The 25,194-nt window shown below is 35.2% G+C and overlaps 1 protein-coding gene across 7 annotated transcripts in view; it reads right to left on the bottom strand.

The window, feature by feature from the left end:
• Nmdar2 (glutamate ionotropic receptor NMDA type subunit 2) overlaps positions 1-25,194 on the bottom strand; it is a 368,342-nt gene that overhangs the window by 159,455 nt on the left and 183,693 nt on the right. For all 7 annotated transcript variants that reach the window (XM_072021787.1, XM_072021784.1, XM_072021785.1 and 4 more), the window contains one exon: positions 20,295-20,466. In XM_072021787.1, the coding sequence (XP_071877888.1) occupies positions 20,295-20,466 (172 nt within the window). The remainder of the gene's footprint in view (positions 1-20,294; positions 20,467-25,194) is intronic.

Raw genomic sequence — 25,194 nt, forward strand, 5'->3', positions numbered from 1 at the left:
TTGATATAATTTGACACTGTACACTATGTCTTTTTTTTTTTTTTTTGGTGGAATTTCACCAACATTCCAATTGGATTTAGAGGAATTAAACGATAAAGTGATTGGAAAATTTGATTCGCGAATAGCATATTCGATGGAATACTTTCATCTGAGAAAATTGCAAGATTTGAATATAATATGCAAAGAATTATATTTGAATCATGACTTATTTTAATCTGCGAATATTTAACATCAATACCTGAAATATTTTTCTTGCGTCAATATTTTTCTTGCAGCCTCTTATTAACCGTCCCGAATTTTTTCTATATTCCATTTCAGAATTAACTTTAAAATTTTTTAATTTCATATATTCCTCGATTAAACAACCTCGAGATTAAAATAGATTGCATGTGCAATTTCCCCATATAAAAGTCAATTAATTGTTCGCGAACAAATACAAAAGTAATAACCATCGCTCGGTTTATTTACAGTTAAATTGTCAATTTCTTTGGCCCAACATCGTGTTTGAAATAAATGCAATCCCGACGAAAAGGCCGCGAGAGACGTATAAATCAGAGTGCAGTGTCATTCGGTGAAACAACAGCCAACCCCGTCGGCAGAAAACGTGGAAAATACACGCTGTATTTCCGCCACGTTCTCATCTCCCGTTTTCCTAACTTCTAGAATGTATCTTGATTTTCTATCTCGCCACAAGCGGCAAACGTTGATAAGAAGTTCGCGGCAAGTTTCAAGGCTTGTATCCACGCCTAAGCGCCGATACTATAGCCCCGAGTAATATTTACTTTCGTTTGTCGTTTTGCATTTGCCATCGTGGTACCAGCATACTTACTTCTTCCGTCTATAACAGGAATTTATGATTCAGATGTTCCGAGAACTTTAGTCGAGCTGAATCCTGTTCGCTCGCGCCTTCTCTTCCTTTTCTTTTTCGCAACGAATGGTTTCAAGCTTTTACAACTTTATGCGATATAAAATCTATGTATATATATACTGTGATATACAATACAACTTAGAACGAAATGAATTCATATAATAAATAAGAGACGAAGGATCTTTTAATTATTTTCATGGCTGAAATATTCTCTGTTGATGTTGTTAAACAAAGCGAACAATCGAGAGATTTTACTTCTTTAGTTAGGATAATAACATTGCTTTATATTAATGTTTATATTTATAATTATATTCTTGCTTGATATATTTTCTATTGGTCGCGCGAAAATACGTCTCTTCTGTTATCGCTTTCGATATTGACACCAATTTTTCGAAAATATCATTTCGAATCAAAATAGAACAATACGACGCAGAGAAAGAGATCGATGCTTCGATCGTAACGCAAAGAAGACGTATCTTTCCGTCATCGGCAGGAAATTTGTTTGCGATGATAACTCAAATTTCACTGAAACAATTTAGAATAGCATTAGATTATTGAGAAAGTACTGTTCTGCAAAATTGTAACAGCTTCGAAAAATCAATTTTACGAAGTGCTCGATCCCTTAAAGATCTTAGTAATGACTATTCGGGGATTTTATTACGAATTATTACGTTAATTTATAAAACAGGCTCGAAGGTTTCAACACGTCTAGACGCTAATGTCATTTTCCCCGCGAAACCTTTCAAGAACACTCAAACATCGTACTTGCACGACGATTAATGGGCTATCAGCCTAACTAACGCAAAGGCGCACCTTTAATTACGTCACGTTCGCTCAAAGGAAACCACGACGGACGAGGCTGAATGAGAAACGTCCAGCCCTTCAGATCTCTTTTTTTTTCAGTCGCTAAAAGAGATGCGTGCAATGTTCTATAAACGAAAAAATATTCGAGAGAACCGCTTCAGGTTTATGGAAAAGGTAGAAGGCAGCCTTTGGAAGCAGGTTAAATCCATACTTCGCATGAAAACGGCTAGATATCGTCTAATCTTTCCATTTGCTCGCATTACTTACGTGCTTTTTGTGCGTATATATTATACATATATTTATAGATAAGAATATGAGATTTCTTTTACGTTTTATTTCATATCCGATATTAAAAAGCAAAAAGAAATTGTTATTATTTATTGTTGAACAACGAAAAACGTACGCTACGTTCCAAAATTGAGAATAATAAGAAAATGATTTGGCAAAATACTTGCCACGTTATAATAGAAATTGATATCTAAAAGTATCGTTTTATAAAATTGATATGCAAACGAATTTTGATAAAATTTGATGATTGTTCGTGTTAATTATTATTGTACATTTTAATGTTTCTTTCTACTCAAAATTTAGTGTTTGCATAACAAAGGTGAATTTGTATATATATATATATGTATTCAAAAAATTGAGCGCTAAAAAGTAAATTACACTAAATTTGTGTAGTTACTACATTTCACAGAGATTTAATATTCCTGCATTTAGTTTAATGCGAACGGCTAAAGTTCTTAGCAATCAGAGGATTAATTATCGAATAATCAAGTATCCGCTTCATCGAATAAATTTCATTAGAACTACATAACAAGCTTGAGAACTATAAACTGATCCGAATATAACATAAGACGGTAGGATATTAAATTTCTTGCATACGTTTGTCAAAATATACTTTAAACAAGATATCCACATAACATACAGTGACTATGAGAAATAAAAAAATATCATTGTATTTATTATAACATTCACACGCTGATCAATTACCTCCATGTGCGTTAAATTTCATATCATTCGATACGATAATAGCTACTTTCGTATATACAGAAATTTCATATTATAAAAATGAAACGTAGAACCTGAGAAAAGGTTCCCTTAGAAAACCTGGATCGTACCAATATTTTCTGTAGCCACTGTACCGTATGAAAACATTATTAATTATATGAAGCCCCAGAGATCGAGTAAACATCTTGTAAATTATAAATCAATTTACGTGACTCGAGACGGAGGGTAAACTGCTCTCTACGGACTTCTTTAAAATAGCGCGGTAGTAGCGGCGGTTTAAAAATGTTCGAGGTTTCTTCGCTAGGTGGCAGCAGCTCGCAAGTACGCCGCAATGTTTAGGGTAACTACCATTATCTCCCACGTTCCATGATTAACTATATTTTAAATAACGAACGAACCCTGATAACATTGTACAACGATGACATCGTTTTCTAAGCAGATTGGATGGGTGGAAATTGATCGAATCGAACGCTGATCGACCGAGAACAGGTGAAAATTATCTTTACCTCGTCTGGTAAAAGGATGCGAAGAACGGTAACACAATGGCGTTGACTCGTTACAATGGTTATCGTGGTTGGTAAAGAGGTTAGAAAATTCCATCATAGATTTCGTTTAACGTTTATCATATTTTTCAGGAATTCGAAAGAATTGCTTCCTGGGGAACATTTTCATGCTGGGTATTTCAAAGATAAATACTATTTTGTGCCATTTAATTTGTATTTAGCGAATGCTAGTAATATTTATTGTAATTATTATCTATTAGTAGATTATTGATATTTACTCAAATTCATATTTTTATGAGCAGAAGGAACATGCTACTTTCGATATTTTACATATCCCTTTGATATATTATGCGCATCCTATGCATTTTTGTGCCTTCTCCATAAACGAACAAAACTCTGTTTATATATTAGAATCGATACATCAGTAACAGTTTACTAGTTGATCATAAATAATTTTAAATAATTCAAAAGTCCTGTAGCATCGATCTATCATATGATAAGCGTGAAACAGAAATAAAAATTTTCCTCAAATTTTTCGAAAGATCTAGGATGATCGTAACTTGTTGAAATTAATTAGTCCATTCTAAGAATGATATTTTGCAAGAAAAATAGGACTACGTGCTTCCAAAGAAAAAATTATTTTCCGAAAATGGGATCAGAAATTTCTTTCCGTATCTTCGAGAAGCTCGTACACCGAGGAATTTCATAATTCCTCATAATTGTACCTTATTCGACGTCCAGGTTATTCCAGGTCGTGCCTGGATTGTTATGAGAAGTTAGTTAAAAACCAACGAAGCTAATGAAACTAATTATTTAATGTTAAGGGATTATCTTCCTGGAGCTAAACAGCGAGGCTACGAACTTCGATTGGAACGTTACGATCGGGAAAATAATTACAAGATGGAAATAGGAATACGATACAAAACAAGAGGAGATGATAACACGTTAGCAAAAGAAACATTATATGTTCTAAGAATTCTTAAAATTGAAAATAGAAGATAAAATCTTCACTATCATCGTCATTTTCTTTTTTACCATTTCGCAATAATTTTCATCAAACGAAGCAATCCAGCTATTCGATATTTATTGTACCAATTTAACGCTCTTTTACGTCTCAGGGTGTATATTTTTTAAACCATTTCCGTATCTTAAAAATCAGAAATATCTAGAAGAAAATCCCTGATCAATCTTCTACCACAACAAAAATACCAGCGACACGACGTTTAAGCTATCTATTCGGTTCACTAGCCAGTGATCAATCACAAGGACGGACGTTGCCATCTTCTAAATTGACAATTCCACCCTAAGCGTTAAAGTACCGATTCGAAACTAGAACGACGCAACCACCGACTATACTTCATCTAAACACTCCTAAAATCATCCGCAGCTTATCCAATAATTCTTTTAGCACGCTGTCATTCTTCTTACAGGAAACTATTCCGAGAATTCAATGAATCGTGAAATCATCGAGTTTTCGTCCCCTTTCGACCCGAAGAGCAAAGTAGGAATTGGAATGGCCACATTATTCTTAGGTAGCAACGCCACGCTGCGACTACTCGACTATTTTTACATCTGCGAGACCTGAGGCGGACAGGTCGAGCGGAAAACGCCGAAACTCTGCCAAGGATAGCGTTCCATTCCTTCGAACTAATTTTTAATTTTTAATTTTATCAGAAAAAATAGTTTCGAGACGCCGGAAACACGATCTATCTCATCTATCCTGTTCGCTGTATTTGATCTATCGATACCGAGTTTAAATTTGCGAGAGAATAATACGATGTATGAATGTATTATGCAGTATATGTATATGAGGGTGAAAAATGCGTGCGTGCATGCGTAGAAATATATGTAGATATCGTTGAGAATTGTGGATCTTAATCGCCGAAATAAAAGTAAAGGAACGCTAAGCTTACACTTAGAATTCATATTAAAATAGATTTAGATTTATTTGATAAACGATTTCCAGGATCTTCGTCGATACACATTTGCACGCGTCTCAGCACTCTCTTTGTCTCACCATCTTCCATACCACATTGCCAACGGAACAGTTACATTCGTCTGTTTTTCGAGACGCCGCGCACACACATCTTCCGCGCACTCATTTTACATACGTGTGTCACTACTACGCGGCCAATCTAGTCTAGCACACAAAATCATACATATCTCAATAGATATATTATCGACCATAAGTATTTGATCACCCGGTGTATTCGTTCGAAAGATCGATGTTTTTGTTACACGGTAGAATTCCGTGCAACCTGTCGGAAGACAACTTATATAATTAGATTTCACATAACAGCTCATCAATTATCTCAATAATCTATTGTTCTTCGTTCACGTAATAGGAGTTCGCGTTCAGGAAAATGAATTCAACTAGTCGATCGGGAATTAAGTAAAATTTCCAATAAATAGAAAATAACAGGTTCAGATAAATGAAATTGTACTGTATTCTTAACGTTACTGTGGAGCAACGTTTCCCCATTGTCGATTTTTTACCTGTAAATTGAAACTGAAGACTTCGGTGAACGACTGGCGCTTCATTAAATCCATATAAGTTGTTAGTATGCGTTGATAATAACACGAGATACATATTTCGATTATTATTCAAACATCCCAATATTCCGCAGGTACGTTTGGGTTATTTAAATCAGATGTCTTCGTAGGATCAATATTCACCAAATTTCAATTATTCCTGTTTTATTCGTACTGATTAATATCGACTATTATTCTCATCGATATGTATTAATCGTGTACAGAGTTGTTTAAGACAAAATCACAGGCGAAAATGAGATTTAAACGTTTCAATTTTGAAGTATTTTTCATATGTAGCGTTCTCTTTTAAAATTCGCTTAAACGTTCACAAATTCCATTTTACATTTTATATGGTTCGTTTTGCTTTTTTATTCACTCGATAATCGTCCATTTCATAAATGGTTGATCACTAGGATGATTCGTCCGTTTACGTGCATCAGTTATCCTGACACGCGTGCTTAACCGCGACGTTCAATTTGCTTTGTGGCCAAGCTATTTCCTGCTTTATAGGGCCAACCTACTAGCACCAACACGATGTGTCGTCACTGTTTCCTCGTTCCCCGCGATTAACTATCGCAGAGCGAATTATTTCGCCTCATAGTTTTGTATGGATTAACCTTGACCCCTTTGTTTCCGCACTGGTGTTCCGAGAATTTCGATTCAAGGGGATGAAAGCGAGTTTGTGATATGAAGAGGTTCGAATATATAGAATACCAGAATGGAAGGTATTGACGGTTTCGTTTATGTTTATTTTTTGTCAATTCGGTTTGCCATCCTGCTGATTGACAAAATTCGGCTATTGGATCAGTTTATGTACAGTTTGCTATCGTATGATTTCATCCGGACATCGACGAATAAAAAATTTAATGTTTTTGGTTTTTCTTGCATAACGAAGAAACCTTTTCGTGTTATATTAGATTTATTAATTATCGTCTCTCTTTATAGTAGAATAGCTTATTTTTTATATCCAGAATTTCGTGAAATTTAAGTCGAGTGACTTAAATATGGATCGTTTAGCTTGCCTTATGTAGCGAATGGATTATGTTGTATCGTATTAGATTTATTAATAATCGTCTTTCTTGATATCGCGGTAATTTGTTTCTTTGTATTGAGAATTTCGTAAAATTTAAATGGAGCAAAGCGTGGGCTTGCGAGATCTGTTCGTGTTGTCATATAAAATCTTTTTGAAATGTATCAATCTCGCGTGATTTGTATGTAAATTCCCGTAATTTGATGCGTATGAACTAATTAGCTAATAAGTTTTCCATTAACAATAATTAGTCGCTTGACATTTTTCTATCGTGTTAATTAGAGTGCTCGAATAGACAATTTCCAAGTGACGTAGGTTTGCTCTACTCGTTTTAAACGGTTTAATTCTGGAGCGCAATCTGGAATTTGCATGACCCTCATTAACCTTCTTTGAACGCATTTGCACCTACCGTGGCTCACATCTGTGCCAAAAAGTTTGCATTTTCTGTGGTATAGAACAGAGAGATAACTTTTCAACTTGTCCCTGTAACCTAGAACGGTCTATTAGACTAAATATTTGCAGTTAATAATTCGTCATCTATTTCAATTAATATTTCAGCAATATCAAGCGATATTTCCTTTCTCGTTCATTATAATTTATTAAAATTAATTCGAGTTATATTAGATAATAGGATTCGTCAAATGAATTTCGAATAATTTTAAATTACCCGAAACTTTCTTTTTAATTCGGTTCATGACGAGAAACATAATTAAAGAAAATAACATGCCAAATATCAAAACATTTTATCTATAAAAAGTCTAAATTTTATCACAAAAGGTTCAGAAGAAGAATTAAATTTCTTCCTTTTTTTTCTCTCTCTCTCTTGTATTCAACCCTGGGCACAACACGCCCAGCTACTTATATTCGAAAGTTAGTTTCACGCGGATGAATGCGAAGAGGAGAAGGATCTAGGACGCTTTTCGCAAGTAATTGAGAAAGTTGAGAGCCCGTCAGATGCAGCACGACAAATTAGAAGATAAAAGAATTCGTTGGGGACGTCGTTGATCTAACAAGTGCCAGCAAAAAGTACTCCACTGTCTGAATAATGTAAGCGATTAGTGACATTCTTTTGGAATAATTCAGGATTAAATTTCATTTACATACTCTGCAATTTCACGATACACCCTTTACTACAAATATACTCAGGATATTTCATGCAATTTCGTATTTTTATTACAAACATAACGGAAGAACTGGAACCTGCAGATGTTTCGCTATTCAATTTTATAACCAGTCTATCAATTTGAATATACTTTAGAGCGAGTCGTTCAAAAGCCATACTAACAAACTCTACAAAGTTGAAATTAAAAAAAAAAAAAAAGCGAGAATGTTATAAATATCTGAATTTATAATGTGTTTTAACAAACTTTTGCAAACGAGTTATTTTTTTCTTTGAAAAGGTGGACACTAGTCGCATACTCAGGAAATAAAGTTGAGAAATTTATAACAGCATGACGATATTCGTATAATATTCTCAGTCCATAATCGCGATTTAACAATCAATTCGATTGCGACAAACGTTACATTATGAATAACGAACGACATTATTAATAACGCAATCCAATACGATAATGTAACATTCCAATTTACCGAAACTGATCTATAGGCGCAATTTCAATACACTGAAAATGTTAATTTCTGGATTAACTGTTTCATTGTGGTATTAAATACGACGAAGACGAAGAGATGAAAAAACAGACGTTTCAATAGCGAAACTTTTCCGTAAAAATGAACGTCATCGTTTGAATAATGTTGATATTAACTCGATAGAACAACCAAGAACGATTAATGTCAAAACTTTTCAGTTCGCACTGATAGAATATAAATAATATAAACTATTCTTTTGTTCGTTTCTATCAAAAGTAAAACATCCTCGTTTGTTAGATGGTCTGAAACTTTTGCACGGTATTCAACGAAAAAAGGTACATGAAACAGATAAAACGGACATAGACTGTTCCTAGTTGCCACGGAATAATATCTTTTTCATGGGAAATTTACACCGCCGATAGAAAATATGAAAGGTTTCAAAGAGAGACGATCTGTCTTTAGTGGGTTGCCGCGTAAAAATCAAATTAAGACACAAAAATCGACGGCCCCTCTTTTGCTTTCGCGCGCTCTCAATTTATTAAATTCACCAGAGACTGACGCCCACGATTTTCATAAAGCACCGCAGCGTAATGGAGCGAAAGACGGCGCAACGGTGACGCGAGTAAGATGCATCGTTTTAGCTGGCTGCTATCGCTATAGGTGCTTTAAGAGCCAAGGGTATACGACTCCACAAGAGGCGTTGAAAAAGGATATTAAAGTATCTAAGGGATTTCGGTTGACATGGGAGCAAACATTCAGTAGTGTTTAATTACGGCAAAACGTCTCCCTCGACTTGCTTGAAATGAAAAGAATTATTCGAGGAACTGTTCCTGAGGAAGCGAAAGAAGACGAGATAATTAAGATAAAACGACGAGTTAATGAATACATTCTCGTTTTCTTGAAACTTGTATCAGTCCATATAATTATGAAAGCGCAATGTCGCTACACGATCCTGCTGCGAATGAAAACCTATTTATCCCTGTAATTTCTGTCTCGCAGTTATATGTCGTTTTAAATAAATAACATGGAAATAAAGCTTCCAATTTTATTCCGCTTTTGGATACCTTATAACAGAATTCTGCATCTTGTTCATTTTAAACCTCGTCCTAATTTCGTAATTTCAGTCCATCTATTAATCTTGTCTTGCGCACGAGTTCATTCTGTAATTCAAGTACAGATATGGAAAACCGATTTTAATGGGACATTCTTTACCGGGTGTTTGCTTGTGTTGGCTACATTTAAACACGTAAATTGTATTCTCTGGACACCCTGTGCATGTAGCAAGCGAATATGCGGGTCGCTGTACCAATGGCGCCTGGCTGCCGTCCAGGTTAGCGTAATATGATTTGCGTAGGTTAACTACACCTTTTTCGTTTCTTCCTGATGGCCAAACGTTGTGCTCCATAGAATTAAATTTTCATTTTATGGTATACAAGAACCGGGTCGTGGTGCGATGCACGTTCGAGCAATGATATTATTGGAAACAATAGACGCTTTATGAAGATCTGATAATGAAAGTAATAGGAAACAGCGTTGCATCCGATGATTACATTTTAACCTTTAATATTTTAGGCTAATTTACATAGAAGTTTTTAAAATTCTTGCGATATATAATATCGTTATATATAGAAACAATATAGCTGATCGTTCCGTTAGCGATTTTAAGTTTTTCTAATTAATCAAAAGTGGAATGGATGTTATGTTTAATAGATTGAAATTTAAACTGTTCGAGTTGCGGCAAGCTCTGCGCTTTCGTAGGTGACATTAATTGAAATTGATTTTAATATTACGTAAATTTAATTGAATTTAATAGTTTAATAATTTAATAATCTGTTGAATTTATCGAACTATATTAGTTCAATTTATTTATAGTAATTGGAATTATACTGAAAATATTGGAATATAGCATAAAATTGGCAGAATACTTTAATGTTATGGAAATGAAAAAGTAAGTATGTCGTTAACGGATGAATAAACCCAGTTAATTCGTTTCAACGAGTATAAAAGGATTGTGTTATAATGAAAAATTTCTTTTCGCTTCTGCACTTTTTATTTTTTCAACAAGCCATTTTTATAACAACCCATTTAAACGACATTGCGACATAACTCACGGTAAAATAAGTCTTTAATAACGCGAGCTGCGGCTCACAAGCGTACCTTTCCGCAATTATAGGTAACCGAGGAATGTCATTATTCTTCTTTAATCTATTAAATCTCTCCCATTGCCTACATTAAAGGTGGCGTAGCTTTCCTTTCTAGCAGTGTGACACAAATACTTTATTTCAAATATTATTTCTACGATCTTGTCACTATGGTTTTTGAGGGAATAAATAAAAATTTAAATAATATATTATAAATAAAGTTCTTCGTGTATTCATCAAGTAACGTAATCTAATGTTGCTGTCGGCAAACACGTAACATTTGATTCTGCTCAAGATAAGCTTCTATCAAAAATTACACAAATTTTTCAAGCTACAACTAACAATTAAATAACCAATCTTAATATCTTCATATACGCGTGATTACGATAAAAATTACATATACGTATATCTAGTCAATATTAATTTCGTCCAAATTACTTGCATATTTTTAATATGTAATTCTAAAAAAAAGAAAATCTGAAAAAACTTGGGAACTTGTTATTTTGACACATTGAGTAGATCTTATAAAATTGTAGCAAAGATAATACATCGTAAGGATACTATCCTCTTCCTTCTAGCAACAATATTTTTATACAATAAACTGCGCGAGCAATTTGAGTAAAAATTCTATTTCGAAGCAGACAGTTATACGCTTCAAGCCGTCGTACGATCATCCGTATCATGCCAATACGAATTATCTAAACGCAAACGAACCGCGAACGTGCTTGCACCTTTCCATCATTGAAAATACGAAATATCTCGTTCGGGTTCAGAGGTAGCAAACAAGGGAGAACGAACAACGAAGAAGCAGAGTTACTGCAAAGCCGTGATAAGCAGTTATCGCGATTCAGTCATCGACTCTTTCCAACCAGCAAAATTTACGGTGTCACCTTTTACACGAACTGAAAGTTATCTAATAATTCGTGTGCAAGCTGCTAGTGAGACAATGTTCGCCGGCAAAGCTTCGTTAACTGCAATTAAATTGCGGTTGAAAGCCAGGCGACGCTTATGTTCCATCGTTTTGAGAAATGCATAAACAGCAGAACCGTGGAATATTTCGGCGAAGCAAATGATTTGTGTGTTAATTAATAAATTGAAGTTTGTTCCCTTGCAGCGATATATTCGATGAGTCTGCAGGCTATTCTCGATTACCGTCGAAAATGAAGATATCCTATTGTACACGTTCCAGTATTATTATTTATTATTAATAGCATTAACAATTAATTATTATTAATGGCATTATTTATTAGTATGAAACTGCTGATTAATTATTTCCATATTTATTAGATTCCAAAGATTTTTGGAATTATCGATTATGACAAAGAATAAAGGTAGATTGGCCCAATTAAGTAAACTTTTTCTGCTTGAATTCATTTCTGTGAACGAGTTACTATTATATGAACGAAAAATAATAGGTAGTTGGTGAACTCCTATTATACGAACTCCGATCTATAAACTGTTTGTCCTCCGAAAAGTTCAGACAAATGGAGTTCTAGCGTAATTTAAAGTTCTAAATACAAAATTTATGTAATTTCTGTTCCACGTATGTAACTTTCAACCGGGTTTCATATTCTAGTGGAATCTTATTTTTTTATTAATAAAGGCACCAAGACACGGTGAAATATAATTTTCTAAATATTTCCAGATATAATCCTGCAAATGAAAGGTTTAACATTTTTAACAACAGAAGAGTAAATTTAAAGGTAAGCAAGAGAAAGATTGATAAAACGATACACGAGCAAAAACGATATGAAATATATTCTAAAAAGAGCTTGACTCGATGAACGATGGAACGACGAAACCGTTTTCATCGAGGACGAAATTTTTGTAAACACCTTGGATGCTGTGAAAAAACTCGATTTGGTTTTTCGACAGCAGCGTATGGAAGATCTCGAGACGTGCTCGACGTGAGAGGAATCATACATTGACCTTTCATTCGTGCCGTCCTACTTCATCCCCTAAATCCCACATCAGGCAGCAGATGAAGCTTATCTTCGTTCAGTTTTTCCCCCGGTTCGAAATAGAGAGAGTAGTGCACACGTGGCAGAGTTTCATAAATCAGTCGATTACATTGCTGTGTTTGAAAGCTTCTTGAAAAAAGCGACATCGACGTACCGTGGATCTATTTAAAAGCAAAGAAAAACTACTTTGAAGGAGAGTTATGAGAGCGTCGATATTTCGCCAACAATTTTTAGAGAAGTTTCAATCCTTACCCGATATGAAGGAAAAATATCAAAAACTTTTAAGATGTTTAAGTGGAAAATATATACAGTGACCCAAAAAAGTGTTTAAACTTTTAGTATAGAAAAGTTCCAGAGATACATTATGTGTGTCACGCAGAACTGTTTGAAACTTTATTAGCACTGTAACCAAACACGACTGTTCTAATTACGCTGGCAGATTTTGAAGTAAAATATTCACAGAAGTTATAAAACATTTACTACAAACATGTACTTTGCAAAGAATTAGTACACAGATTGGATAATCGTACGAAACGTATGATTAGTGATAATAGTGAATTTAATGAATATCGAGGCTTATTAACGTAACGAATAATCGAAAACGAACAATAGCTTGTAATTTCTGTGTATGTTTTCCAATTTCTTTCAATAACATCGTGACGATCGTATTGTGCTGTAATGGTAATGAAATTTTAAAATGTTTCGTATAACACATATTATAATACTATCATATAATAAAAGATTTTACTAGTAACGAAACCTTTCATTAATTAATTTTGCGTGACACTGTATCTAATGGTACGAAGAAACTGAAACGATAAAAAATTAAAAAAAAAAACTTTTTCAGTTTTGCAACTGAAAGTTTCTCAAGATAAAAAGCACGAAAGGATCTTTTCGTCCGATTTGTATTGGCAATGAAGCCGGAAAAACGAGCGAAAAACCTCACTGCCGTTTTTTCCAATGACCGCAGATACGACCAAGAACACTTTTTTTTGCGATAAACCTGGCACCCCTATAAAAGACACAAACGTTCCCACGAAATGATCCTGAACCGATCTGCCAGTCTTTTTTCCCTTTTTCGCTTGACATTCGCACGCTTGCTACAAGATTCGTCTTAGATTTATGATCTGTAAGTATCTATGTATCTTCCTTTTGAAGACTTTTCGACAAATTCTGGAAACAATATCTCATTTGCTTATTATTTCTCATGTCAAATTTATCAGAAACTCCTGTTCTTTTTTCCACTGGAAAAAGATTAATCTTCAGTATAATGTCTTGCTATTACTTATGACTATATTTTATCTAACAATTTATTTATGTCGTCGCTATAGAATTTAAAAAATAACTTTGCCCTGTCTCTACAATCTGATTTTCAAGATTGAATTATTTTCTGTCAAAAAATTATGCGAAGTCTGAATCAAGTGACCAACTTGTACAGAAAAACTGTTCGTTGAAAGTTTTCCCATTAAGTATTTGTACGAGCTGCGATGTCTAACGACAGTACGATGATTTACTTACAAAACATATTTACCGATCAAACTTTCATCAGCTACGTTACACACCGCCTTTTTGTAACTGTATAGAAAGCGAAAATTTCTCGAATTTAGTATTCGTAAAACTCTTCAAATAAGGCTGTAAGGATGCAAGTAAAGTCCATCGACGGAATGTCCAATCAACGTAATGTTTTATCTACATAAAAATCTAAAACCGGAAAGAGCAAATATTGAATTTTTTACTCTCCTATCGTCTGCTTTTATCAATTCCTGCCGCAAATTTCGTTTCTTCCGGATTACGGAAATTCCTCAGAGCTCACACACGAAAATTGAAAATCTATACATCAGTCTCGTGTTTCTTCTATTCCCAGGTTTCCTCCATTTCCCTACATTTTAGAAATTCCCCGAGAAACGCGGTAACGAAACCCAATCAAAGTACCGGGATAAAATTTCTCTGTATCCGTCCATGTTCATTTCTCTTCTTCCATGTTCTTTCCTCGCGGGAAAAGCATCGGATCCCGACAATTTTCATCCGCTACGAAAGTCATCGTGCAGTTCCCGGAACGACACGTTTTCTCTTTCAATCCGTACGGCCGAATCCGCTCGTAACACGACCGTCGCGCGTTCCAGCGGATTTATTTTGTGGCGGAATTTGGACGTGAAATGTCCGCTTAAAACAGTCCGCACAAAGTTTTCTAGGAATTGGTTCTTTAAATCGGATCAAGTCGAAAGTCAACCAAGTATTTGCATTCGTATAAGTTCGTCTTGCGCCACTGTCGCGAGTTCTCGTTTAAGTCTCTCGGTTGTCTGAAATATTCCCGTTTCCGGCAATTGTATCATCCTTCAATTAGCGACACTGCGATAAAGCGGTCGAAAGAGAATTCCTCGTTCGAAGATTTTACATTTCAAATTTTGTAAAATACCGAGTACGTTGAGTTGGACACGATTTACATCGAACGTCGTGATTAAACTGCGCATGTTTATGTAAATTTATATTTTTACGAACACAAGTGAAGAAATGAATTCTACGCAAAGGTTTATTTCGCTTACCAAGTACCATAACGAATACTTTATTTTGAATATTTATATATTTTTACCTATTATATAGCTTCTGTATAATTTTGTATCTTCAAATTTCACATAAATTTTTTTTTTTTTATTATTTAATTTGTACTTTACAATTTGTCTAGCTGGACATTTGGTAAATATTTCACATAAATGTACAAACATTTGCAGTTTGATTATAATATTCTTTCAGAGAAGGCTAGATCGTTATTGTTATCGAATATTCTGTTTTATAGCAACAAAGCGAAGAAGTCAAACAAGCAAGCGATTTTTACTTATACTTGACAAATAAATTTAGTTAAAAAATAAAATCCTTCGTATGGAGTCTAATACAACTATAGAACTTTATAATATACACAAATATTATATCTCTGCCAGTCGTAAATGACACACAGCTTCCGCCATGAGAACGTTAAAGATAACGCTAAAAGAAGGAAAATGCGTAATTAAAATTTGAACGTAAATGAATTATATGGCTGTTGTTAAAAAATGCGACGAGACAATGGAATTTTGGGTAAAATATATGCAGGATGAAGTGTAATTACGAAGAGTGTCAGGTTTTACTTTAAAATTCAGCCACGCATATATATAAACGATAACTACCAGGATATTTTCTACGGGCTCGTATACTTTTATCTTTTTTTAAGGGGGTTGCTTTGATTTTTATTCCGGGATTTCGTATGCTTACTTACTCCATTTCCGAAGCGTAGTTTCTTTTTACAATGCAGCTATGTATATAATATACGATATGGTGCAACGAGTATTACCAAAAATCGTATTACCCTGTAGTAATTACAATTTCTTTTTGATCTTCGTCAGAAACAACTTTCTTATCTACGCAATTTATATTTTAAGGTGCATTCCATTTCATCGAAGAGTAACCGTGAATTAATCCAAGATCTATCATTCGATATAACGTATCTTTTATAATTATAGTTTTATATTTTCATGGATATGGGCACGTTACATTCTAGGGAAAGCGAAGATTTCATGTATGCGTCCAGCAAACCAAATAACCATCCCTCTGTCAATATATATACGCGTGGGCGATGGGGTAGATTCTCTTAAAGGCGAGCACACCATTGGGATAGGTGCTAAGAACGACATAAAATCCGAGAAAAATCTTCTTTTCGACCAACGCATTATCCGCACACGTTTACCGAACACTACCTAAACTTTCTTCATGCCTTCAGTCTGAGAAATATAATTTAGGCTGCCTTAAAATAAAATATTTCCAGCCTCTAAATAAATAGTACCAATTCCCTGGTTGACTAAAGTACTCGAGTTAACCACATAGAAGATAAAATCACAATTATTCAGGTCCAATTTCCAGTGGTTAAATTAGCGGGACAATCTCTAGTTCACCAAGGTGCCAATAAAATGGCTTCGTTCGAACTGCTGGCGCGCGGCTTATTTCCCAGGTTTTCCATTCCTTTGCTTCTCTAATTACAGCGAAGAAAAGAAAGAAAGCTGGTTAGACGATCAAGGTGGTGGAAAAGTCCATTTTTTACCCGGCCACAGCTTTATCACGCCCCAAAGGCACGGTCGCTTGAAACGAAATGGTTCACAGGTGTTCCGGGAGCTTAGGCGAAAAACGAGCCTTTTGCGGCTGCCTCGTAAACAACACCAGTTCCCAGGCACAAACACGTTATCATCTTTTCGCCTGTTTCGCGTATTAACACCACGTTTCTTCGTTACAAGACACGCGTGATGATATCCAGATAGCTAACAAGCTACTTTATTCACGCACCCTTAAATAAACTCACGGGTTCACTGACTTTCTATCGGCGATTGACGCGTGTTTTCTGTCTTCCGACCCTAATAATAGACGAGCCTAATTGGCCTATCTTACATATGTTTGTACATTATTGTGAGAAAAATAATAGCGCTAATAGGTTTGGTAACGGTATGATTTGTTTCAATATCGTTCACGCCAACACAAAATCAAGCATGACGCTCCGTCAGTCCATATGCACGCAGTCATCATTCGTCACGCATTACTCTCGTCACAACGGTTCCAACGCTCTCTTTTCACGCGGACCATCCTTCTCGACAACGCTGACAACACTAACTTCTCGACTCACGACTGCCTGTTAATTCGTCTTTCTCCCTTCAGAATCCCTTCGTCTTTACTCATAACCCCACCACGTACGTGTTCCGCAACCGTCTGCGGCCATGGTTATGTCACGTAAAATAAAAAATGAGAGATCGAAGATGAAAAATAAACGATAAGAATAAAGAAACAAAAAGAGATAATTTATTTCTTAACACTTGGTTTACACTAACTACGATTCACTTCCGAACTGCAACCGCGACTTTTCAAGACTGAAGCTCTTACAACTTGACTTTCGGCGGAATCCCATTCTTCTTCTTTGTCATCTCTCAATATCCCTACTATCCAAGCGTTTCGAACATTCGGCGAAAGGACCGTTGGGATATCGAGGGTTCATTAGACACCTCGCTTCGGCGACATACATTGTCGCCGAGTGGCGCCACATCTTTATTTCCGTCATCGGCCCATCGATTCCGAAGCGCGGCCTGGTCTCTGACGTGGATTGAGATGAGGTTGATGTTACAGTTACGTAGGCCTTTTTTTCCGCGTAACTATTCGACTAAAGGATCGACGACACATTGATGGACCGCTTGGTCCATTGAAGTTCCAGACCCTTTTGGCCTGTCGGCACTTAGGCTTTCTCGCAACATTGTTTATGGTTCACCCGATATTTCTTAGGCAACCTGTCCACGATACTATTAGGTTGTCCCAAAAGTATCTTTCGTTTCGTAAGTGAAATAATAGATGCACAATATTCTTTATTTTATATTATTTTATGGATCCATGTATGATCCATGTTGTAGTAATAGAATAAAATGGAGCAAACATAATTCAATAAAATAATATAAAACAAAAAATGTTGTGCATCTACTACTTCCTTATAAAACGAAAAGAACTTTTGGGACAACCTAATACATTATATGCATTCCATTCATTCCTACGTCTTCAAATTTCACATGAATGCATAAATATGTACAGTCTATGAATGAGACTTATTGTTTTTATTGTTCCATTTATTGAGAGATTTATTGTTCCATTGAATGAATTTAGCTGGTCTTGGAATAAGTGCATAGAGAGGTAAATGAGATGAAATCATCAATAGAGACAAGAAACGAGATGTGGCTGAGATGTTTAGAGATTAGGTCACATCGAGGAGCTTCGTGTAGGAGGAGATTCTTCGTGATTTGCTATTCTTCTTTTTTTATTATTATTTAATTTGTACTTTATAATTTGTCCAACTGAACATTTGGTAAATTTTGCTACCTTAATTGCTAAATAACATGTGGATGACTGCCCCCAGCGGGATACCATCTTCGAGTTTGACTATTCTATTTCTTTAATGAGGGCAATCAGGTGTTTTCTTTTTATTCTTCTTGCTATTCTGGGAAATATTTTATCTGTATTCAGCGAAAATAATGTAGCATCGAAAGGTCCAGTGCAACTGTTTCATGTTCAGTTTCTTGTGATAGAAATATTCGACATTGATTGCACAGGATAGATTCTACGGTCAATTGAATAACTTGCGAATTTTTTACATTTCGTCATGGAGGATTAAAGAACCTGTGTTAAACTTTCCGCAACGAATAAAATTAAGCGTAGCAAAGTCTCCAATAGTCCAAACGAACCACAAACAAAAAAAGATCACGTCAAGTTAGATAAAAATTCCTTTTTCTCGATCAGCACGGTATCGCGCGTCATCAACTATTGCCATGATTTGCTACAGCGAATAAGAAATGTTACTTGTGGAGAAATAGCCGAAGGAGACTGCACCACCATAATGTAACATTTAAGAAGAAAAGAAGTTTTGTAATATGTTTCATAGAAGATTTGAAAATAGAGAATATTGCGAAGCATTTGCAAATTTGTATCTTTGAAATATTATAATAAAAATTCGCGTTTATATATTTAATGTCTGGTATGTAACTTTTATTATTAATGTAAATTTACTTTAATAATAACCTTGTGTTCGTTGCATTATGCACAAGGATACATATGATCATGATCGTAGTATGAAATTGCAAGCTTAATGTTCTTTAATCATAATTACCAGATAAATCTTTTCCATCTCATCATTAATACCACGTTCGCAAAGGTTCGAGGAGAATTAAATTGACATAGTCGAAGCTTCGAGGCGAAAAGGTTATTCCTTTACTTTTTCATCTTTCCAATTATGCAGGCAAGAGAAACGAAGAGAGCTGGATTATGGGGTGAAGTAGTGTTTGCGGAACGATTTTATCAACTTTGAAGATACGTTTCTCTTTATTTCATAGCTGAAATTTCTTCACCGTGCTCTAATCTGACGAACAGAATTAATTGAAACACTCGGAGAATTCTTAATTCATTGTCGGTTTGTTTCATTCTCGTTAGTCAGACTATTGAGGGGACAATAAGATAGCGAAATAAAGGGGATGGAGTCGTCGAAGCTAAAGGGAAACATGGATTTTCTACATGGACTCGCCCTAATGGCCACGAAGAACACCGTGGCAGGCGCAAACGAACCATCGAGTTACGAAACACAGTATTCTCATCACGAAATCTTCTACCGAGATAGAAGAGCTCTAGACCTGTCATTGAGTTCGCAAAAATTGAGACTAATAGCAGGATAAAGTTTCATTTATGAGCTTCTCAGAAGACACACTAATTAACTTCGTGTTTCGTTAAGGGCCCAATTTCACCACCCAGATATGTAATTAGAGTCTAACTTCTTAGTGAACAAATAATTTACTTTCATATGTTCATTTATTGTAAGAAAGTAATATAAATGATGGTAAATTTTCAGGCGAATTTAAAGATTAAGGTTAATGCCGTTTTGTAGTATCGTCATGTTCTTTTACTTTTCAATTGAAATAATTTTCGTAGTGGATTAATTCACATTTATCTGACTGTATATGTAGTATCGTTTATTAGCTCATAATTAAGATTTCATAATAAATAAATAAATAAATAAATGGTATTTTTATACGATCCTACGTGAAACGTTAATTGAACCGTTCACAAGCCACGTTGACCAACTCCATAAATTGAAAAGCAGAAAAAAGTGACGTGAAAAACATGAACGACATTGACAAGAAACGGAGAAATTGATAAATTGATAAAAAGTTGGTCAGTTTGTATTCTGAGAGGCTCCTCTATAAGTATAGTTGACCGCCCTGTTTTTTAACTAATTGGAAGATTAATTTTATATCTTATTTTAACCATATCCTATGTGATAGAGAAAAATGTAGAAGAACAAAGAAGATGACTTACCGGTGGGACTCGGCGTCAGGGACTTCATGGCTACCTTCACGTGGATGTCGTACTGCTCGAAAAGTTTCAATTTCGGTCCTCTCGAGCTCTTCTGCAACATGTTAATAGCTGAAGTCACTGCCTTCGTATATTCTCTGACAGCGAAGGACTTGTGCGGAACCATCATGCCCACCTGTTACATGAGAAAACACGAGTTAGTGAAACACGAGTCGAAAGCGGAACCGACGCTTGAAAATTTGTATCTCTATTGGGACACTTTAAACGTCATTAAAGAGCTCTCGTTTATTTCAGAAATTAGTCACACATTTATACTTATACATACTAGTCACTCGAAATTAAATTTTTATTTCACTTTCGCCGAGACTCAATCGACGAATTTAATTACTCAAAAACTGTATAAATAATTTACCGTGCTGAATATCCGTCGTTCTCGCTTTAAATATCGCGATATAAATTTTAATAATAAACTATACGCTCCTTTTTTATTTTATAGAAGTCGAAACTTGCTATAGAATTTACATTAGGAAACAGATGAAATATTTTAATTAGAAGTAATTTCGCGTTGCCAGAATACATTGGCTCTTACTTTGAATATCGCGATTGTAAATTCAATAAGAAACTATTAATTATTGTTTTAGTATATTAGAAAGAATTGAAACTTGTTGTTAAAATTATATTAGAAAGCTCTTAAAATTTTAATCACAGAAAAGTAACATTATTATAATAACAAAGTAATCGTTTAATGTATTATATCGTTTTCAAAGCTATTATCTAAATGTAAGAAGCACGATATAATAGAAGAGGCAAGTATTACGCATTCAAACAGACGAAAAAGTGCATCCAGGGTAGAGTGTTCACTTTGTTACGACGAGAATGGATCAGCGCGCACCTGTTGCGCAAATCGATCGCGCCAGATGAATGGTACGTAGGCAGAGAACGGACAGCAAGTTACATTTCTGCCTATCACTTTGCAAACTTTTCTCGATCGTACCCTCGGCTACGTCTGAAATCGTTTAGAAGACACGAATGTTGCCAGTTTAAGACGGAAAATGATTTTCTTTTCCGTCTTAAAGACGACTGTGATCTTCTTCGTAGTTTTTATGTATAGTAGAAAAAACGACGAATTATATTGTTCTATAAAATAAAACTTTTCTTTCCAAATTGTATAACAGCCATAAGAATTTGTCAGTCATTTTTCTATCTTTTATATGACAAATAAACGATTTAAGAACGTGTAAGGGTTGCTCGATTATAAATAGATTCGAACTTATTTCTAATTAGTATTTTGCATTATTATCTAATTCGTTAAGATTAGAAATTTGAAGGAGGAAGGGAGAAAGGACTTTTGGGAGAAAAGAAGAAAAAGACTGGAGAAAGAAAGAGGAAGGAGTAAAATAACAAGAAATAGTTTTAACGTTTAAATTGAATAAGATTCGAGGTCTATGTGTTCACGAAGAAATACTAATTTTTGATATTCATAGATTCAGAATGTATAACGACGACACCATCCGATATTATAATCTCAAATCCGTAAACTATTCGACGAACGCTTTAGCTCCGTTTTAGAAGTTGAAAACACCGAGTGAACTATAATTGAGACATACTTTCGGAAAGTTCGCAGTTCTTCGAGGAGAAGAAGAACATCCTTCTCTTTTTGCGCTACTCCTGCCTGAAATATATGTTTAATTAGAAATGTAAATCATCCTGCCTTTACAATTAGACATCGCGACCCAGTTCTCTACGCGGAGCGTGCCGCCATAATTGCCGCCGTTTTCGCGGCAGTTTAACTTAATGCTTTAAAAATTGGGTTCCCTTTTCCCGCTTTCCCCTATCTACTCGTTTTACTCTTCTGTTCGTTCGTTCCTCTCGCTGTTAAATTTCAGTTACTTTTTTTTTTTTTCATCGCCTTTCACTTCATTTTTTCCCCCGAGCCCTTCCTTCCCATTCCATTTCTCAAACCTTAATTTTGCCCCTCTTTGTCACGTTTTTATTGCATTCGCAAATGTCTTTTTCCTTTTCCCTGGATTTTTCATTTTATACATGTTGCGTCATTTTCTGTCCACTCGCGTCTCGAACTTTCTCATTTTCATGTTTTTTCTCTTTCATATCGTACAAACCCATTTACCCTCCTGGTTTTTGCTAATATGTCTCGGTGCTCAAGTCTGTTTTTCGTTTATTACGAGTACCAACACGACTGTAGCATAATTTATACGTTTCACTAGGTTCATTTTATCCCGTGAAATTGAATTTAACATTACTTTTAAGAACGAGTTCTCGACAAATAAAATTCCTCAATAAGGTAAATTCGGCAATAGATAGTTTTTAAAACTAATTTGAGAAACGAATCTCGAAAATGACATAGGATTTGTTTGAAAAATAAAACAGAATAAAATAAGAATTTAAACGTATGAGATACCTAGGCTGAAGAACAGAGGAAAGTTTAGAATCGATACCCTATGAATTTTAACAATCTTTATACTAGAAATGTATCACGATATTGCTAACAATCGTTTATTCTATCGTATACATGTACTATAGTTGCATTTTGAAAAATTATCCTGTCTTTTTATATTTCCTATATTACAAACTTTCTTTCGCGCGTCATTGTATACACTGTCGATAAACGAAACTTAAGAATTTCAACTTCTCATTATTCATACTTCCATTAAAAAGATTATTTTCCTATCAGAACCTAACCATCCATTGCCGTATCTTTCTGTACCATCATCAAGAAATACACAGTAGCATCTCACCGAGAAATTTTCGATCGTTTCGTAGAAGTAGCTCTAAGAATAAAATCGTCGTAGATGAAGAGAACCATACCCATAGCGATCGCAACGTTAATTGTTGTCTGGCAGTGAAAAGTGTGCATTATGATGATTAAACGTCAGTTGGAGAAGTGATCGAGAGCGATAGATCGTGCCGTCGAAAATGGAGAGTAATGGCGACCGCCGCGTGGGACGGAATAATTACTCGAGGGAGTCCGGCAGGCTTTTCCGTGGCGCGTTTAAAGCGATTATCTTGGCGAGTTATACTTGGCGGAAGAAGTTCGTAATTACCGCGGGGATAGTATTTCAGCCAGCAGCCGTTCAGAGAGAGAAAGAGAGAGAGAGGAAGGCCAATTGAAAAAAAGCTCCGCGCGAACCGGCTGTCATTGCCGCGTAATTAGCGGACAACGTGACGACGATTATTCTTCGGAGATTCAATTAATCCGCTGAATTTTTCCTATTGTGGGAAAATGGTGCGAAAGTGTCACATATGAAAGAAGAACTCGAATCTTTGTTCTTTCAGTTAATCTTCTACGATTGCGTATGAGTTGAGTTAAATGTGTATACATGTATGTGTATCTGTAGAATTCATTGTTTCGTTTCTTCATAAATATGTCATCGTATAGAAAAGATAGTAGAAGCAATTGTTAATGCGTAGACTGTTTAAGATTTCAATAAAAAGTTCTAGTAAATTGCAACGTCCTTCCTGTCGTAAATTAACAAACTTTTAATCGTAGAGGATTACATAATAAAATATCGATAGAATATCGTTATTGTTAATAGTTTATCAACTTGTTTCAAACGATGAAACGTAACGTTATCGGAGAAAAGATCTATACTTAAATCTGAATCTACTCGTATTTTATATAGAGAGTTTTATAGGTGGGATCCGTCTTAAACTTAGGGTAGCGCATCAACATCTTCTAAAATTAAGGAGATTTCTTTTATGTCTATTTTATTTCCAGCGGTTTCGAAGCGAAGGGCCCAATGATACCATTAAACTTCGAAAGTTTCAACTTCCAAGAGTAATTTCATCCCGTAACAGTAATATCCACGAATTAAAGGAGAAGTTGGTTCTGATCATTTTCGAGTAGGTGCATTACCGTGGAAGAGCAAGATGTATCCACTATCTTCTACTAAAAGCTATCTTCTCGAAACTGGTTACATGTTACAGAAATATCCTACCTATAAATACGATCGTTCGATTCAACAGAATCCTCCGGCGAACTCATTGTTTATTAAATAAAATCGCTCCGTCTTGGACGACAAGACGCCATACCGGCAAAGATAGGACAAATCCTGCAGAGAAATTTTCTTAGTATCTGGGAACGTTGAATTTTTTATCGATCCCTCTTCAAAAAGGGACTGAAGTCGTTTCGAGACTCGAACGAAGAAAGTCAAAGAAAAAAAGAGGAAATCGCTTTTAGCCTCTGAAAGATCCATCTTCAGATAGGAATTCTAGCTGTGGAATGTTGTCCTGATTACTGCTGTTCAAACTATTGGTAGAAGAAAATTATCGGGAATACCAGAGAAGGAGCAGAAACATACGAAGGAACGGGGTCATCTAATTTCATCGTTCCAAGCGTTCTTCTTCGATTTCTGGAGCTAAGAACGCGCGAATGAAACGACTGGTAATATAATTGCTTCTTCTTTACGAGATTTGTCGTAACAAAGAGCGACATTACAGGAAGACGCACGTTAATAAATGCGAAAATCAAGCAACAACTTTTGTATGGTAACATTTATCAGTATTTTTCAAATGTATAGCGATAAAGAGTAACGTTAGAAATAAAATTTGTTCAACCTGTTTGTAGTTTAATTACGTTTTCTAATGTTTCTCAAATCTAAAACTACTGAGATATTAGATTTCGATGAGAATAATTTTTAAGCCATGCTTCGATTTGTCCTCCCTGTAAAGTGATAGAAAAAGTAATCAGTTCGGAAGATATTTATTCTACAAATTCACCGCGTCGTCGTCGTACATCAAGCTTGAGCGAAGAACCCTGTTTTCATGGATGGTGAGAATCTCTTTAAGAAAATAGGAATTCTAGAACATCTCGACTCAAAGCGTTCCTATATAACTACTTCCTTTACCAGTTACGTTGCCAGTCATATTCAAAGGAGTTTCAATT

The sequence above is a fragment of the Bombus fervidus genome, chromosome 2 (genome assembly GCF_041682495.2).
Source record: "Bombus fervidus isolate BK054 chromosome 2, iyBomFerv1, whole genome shotgun sequence".
Classification (NCBI taxonomy): domain Eukaryota; kingdom Metazoa; phylum Arthropoda; class Insecta; order Hymenoptera; family Apidae; genus Bombus; species Bombus fervidus.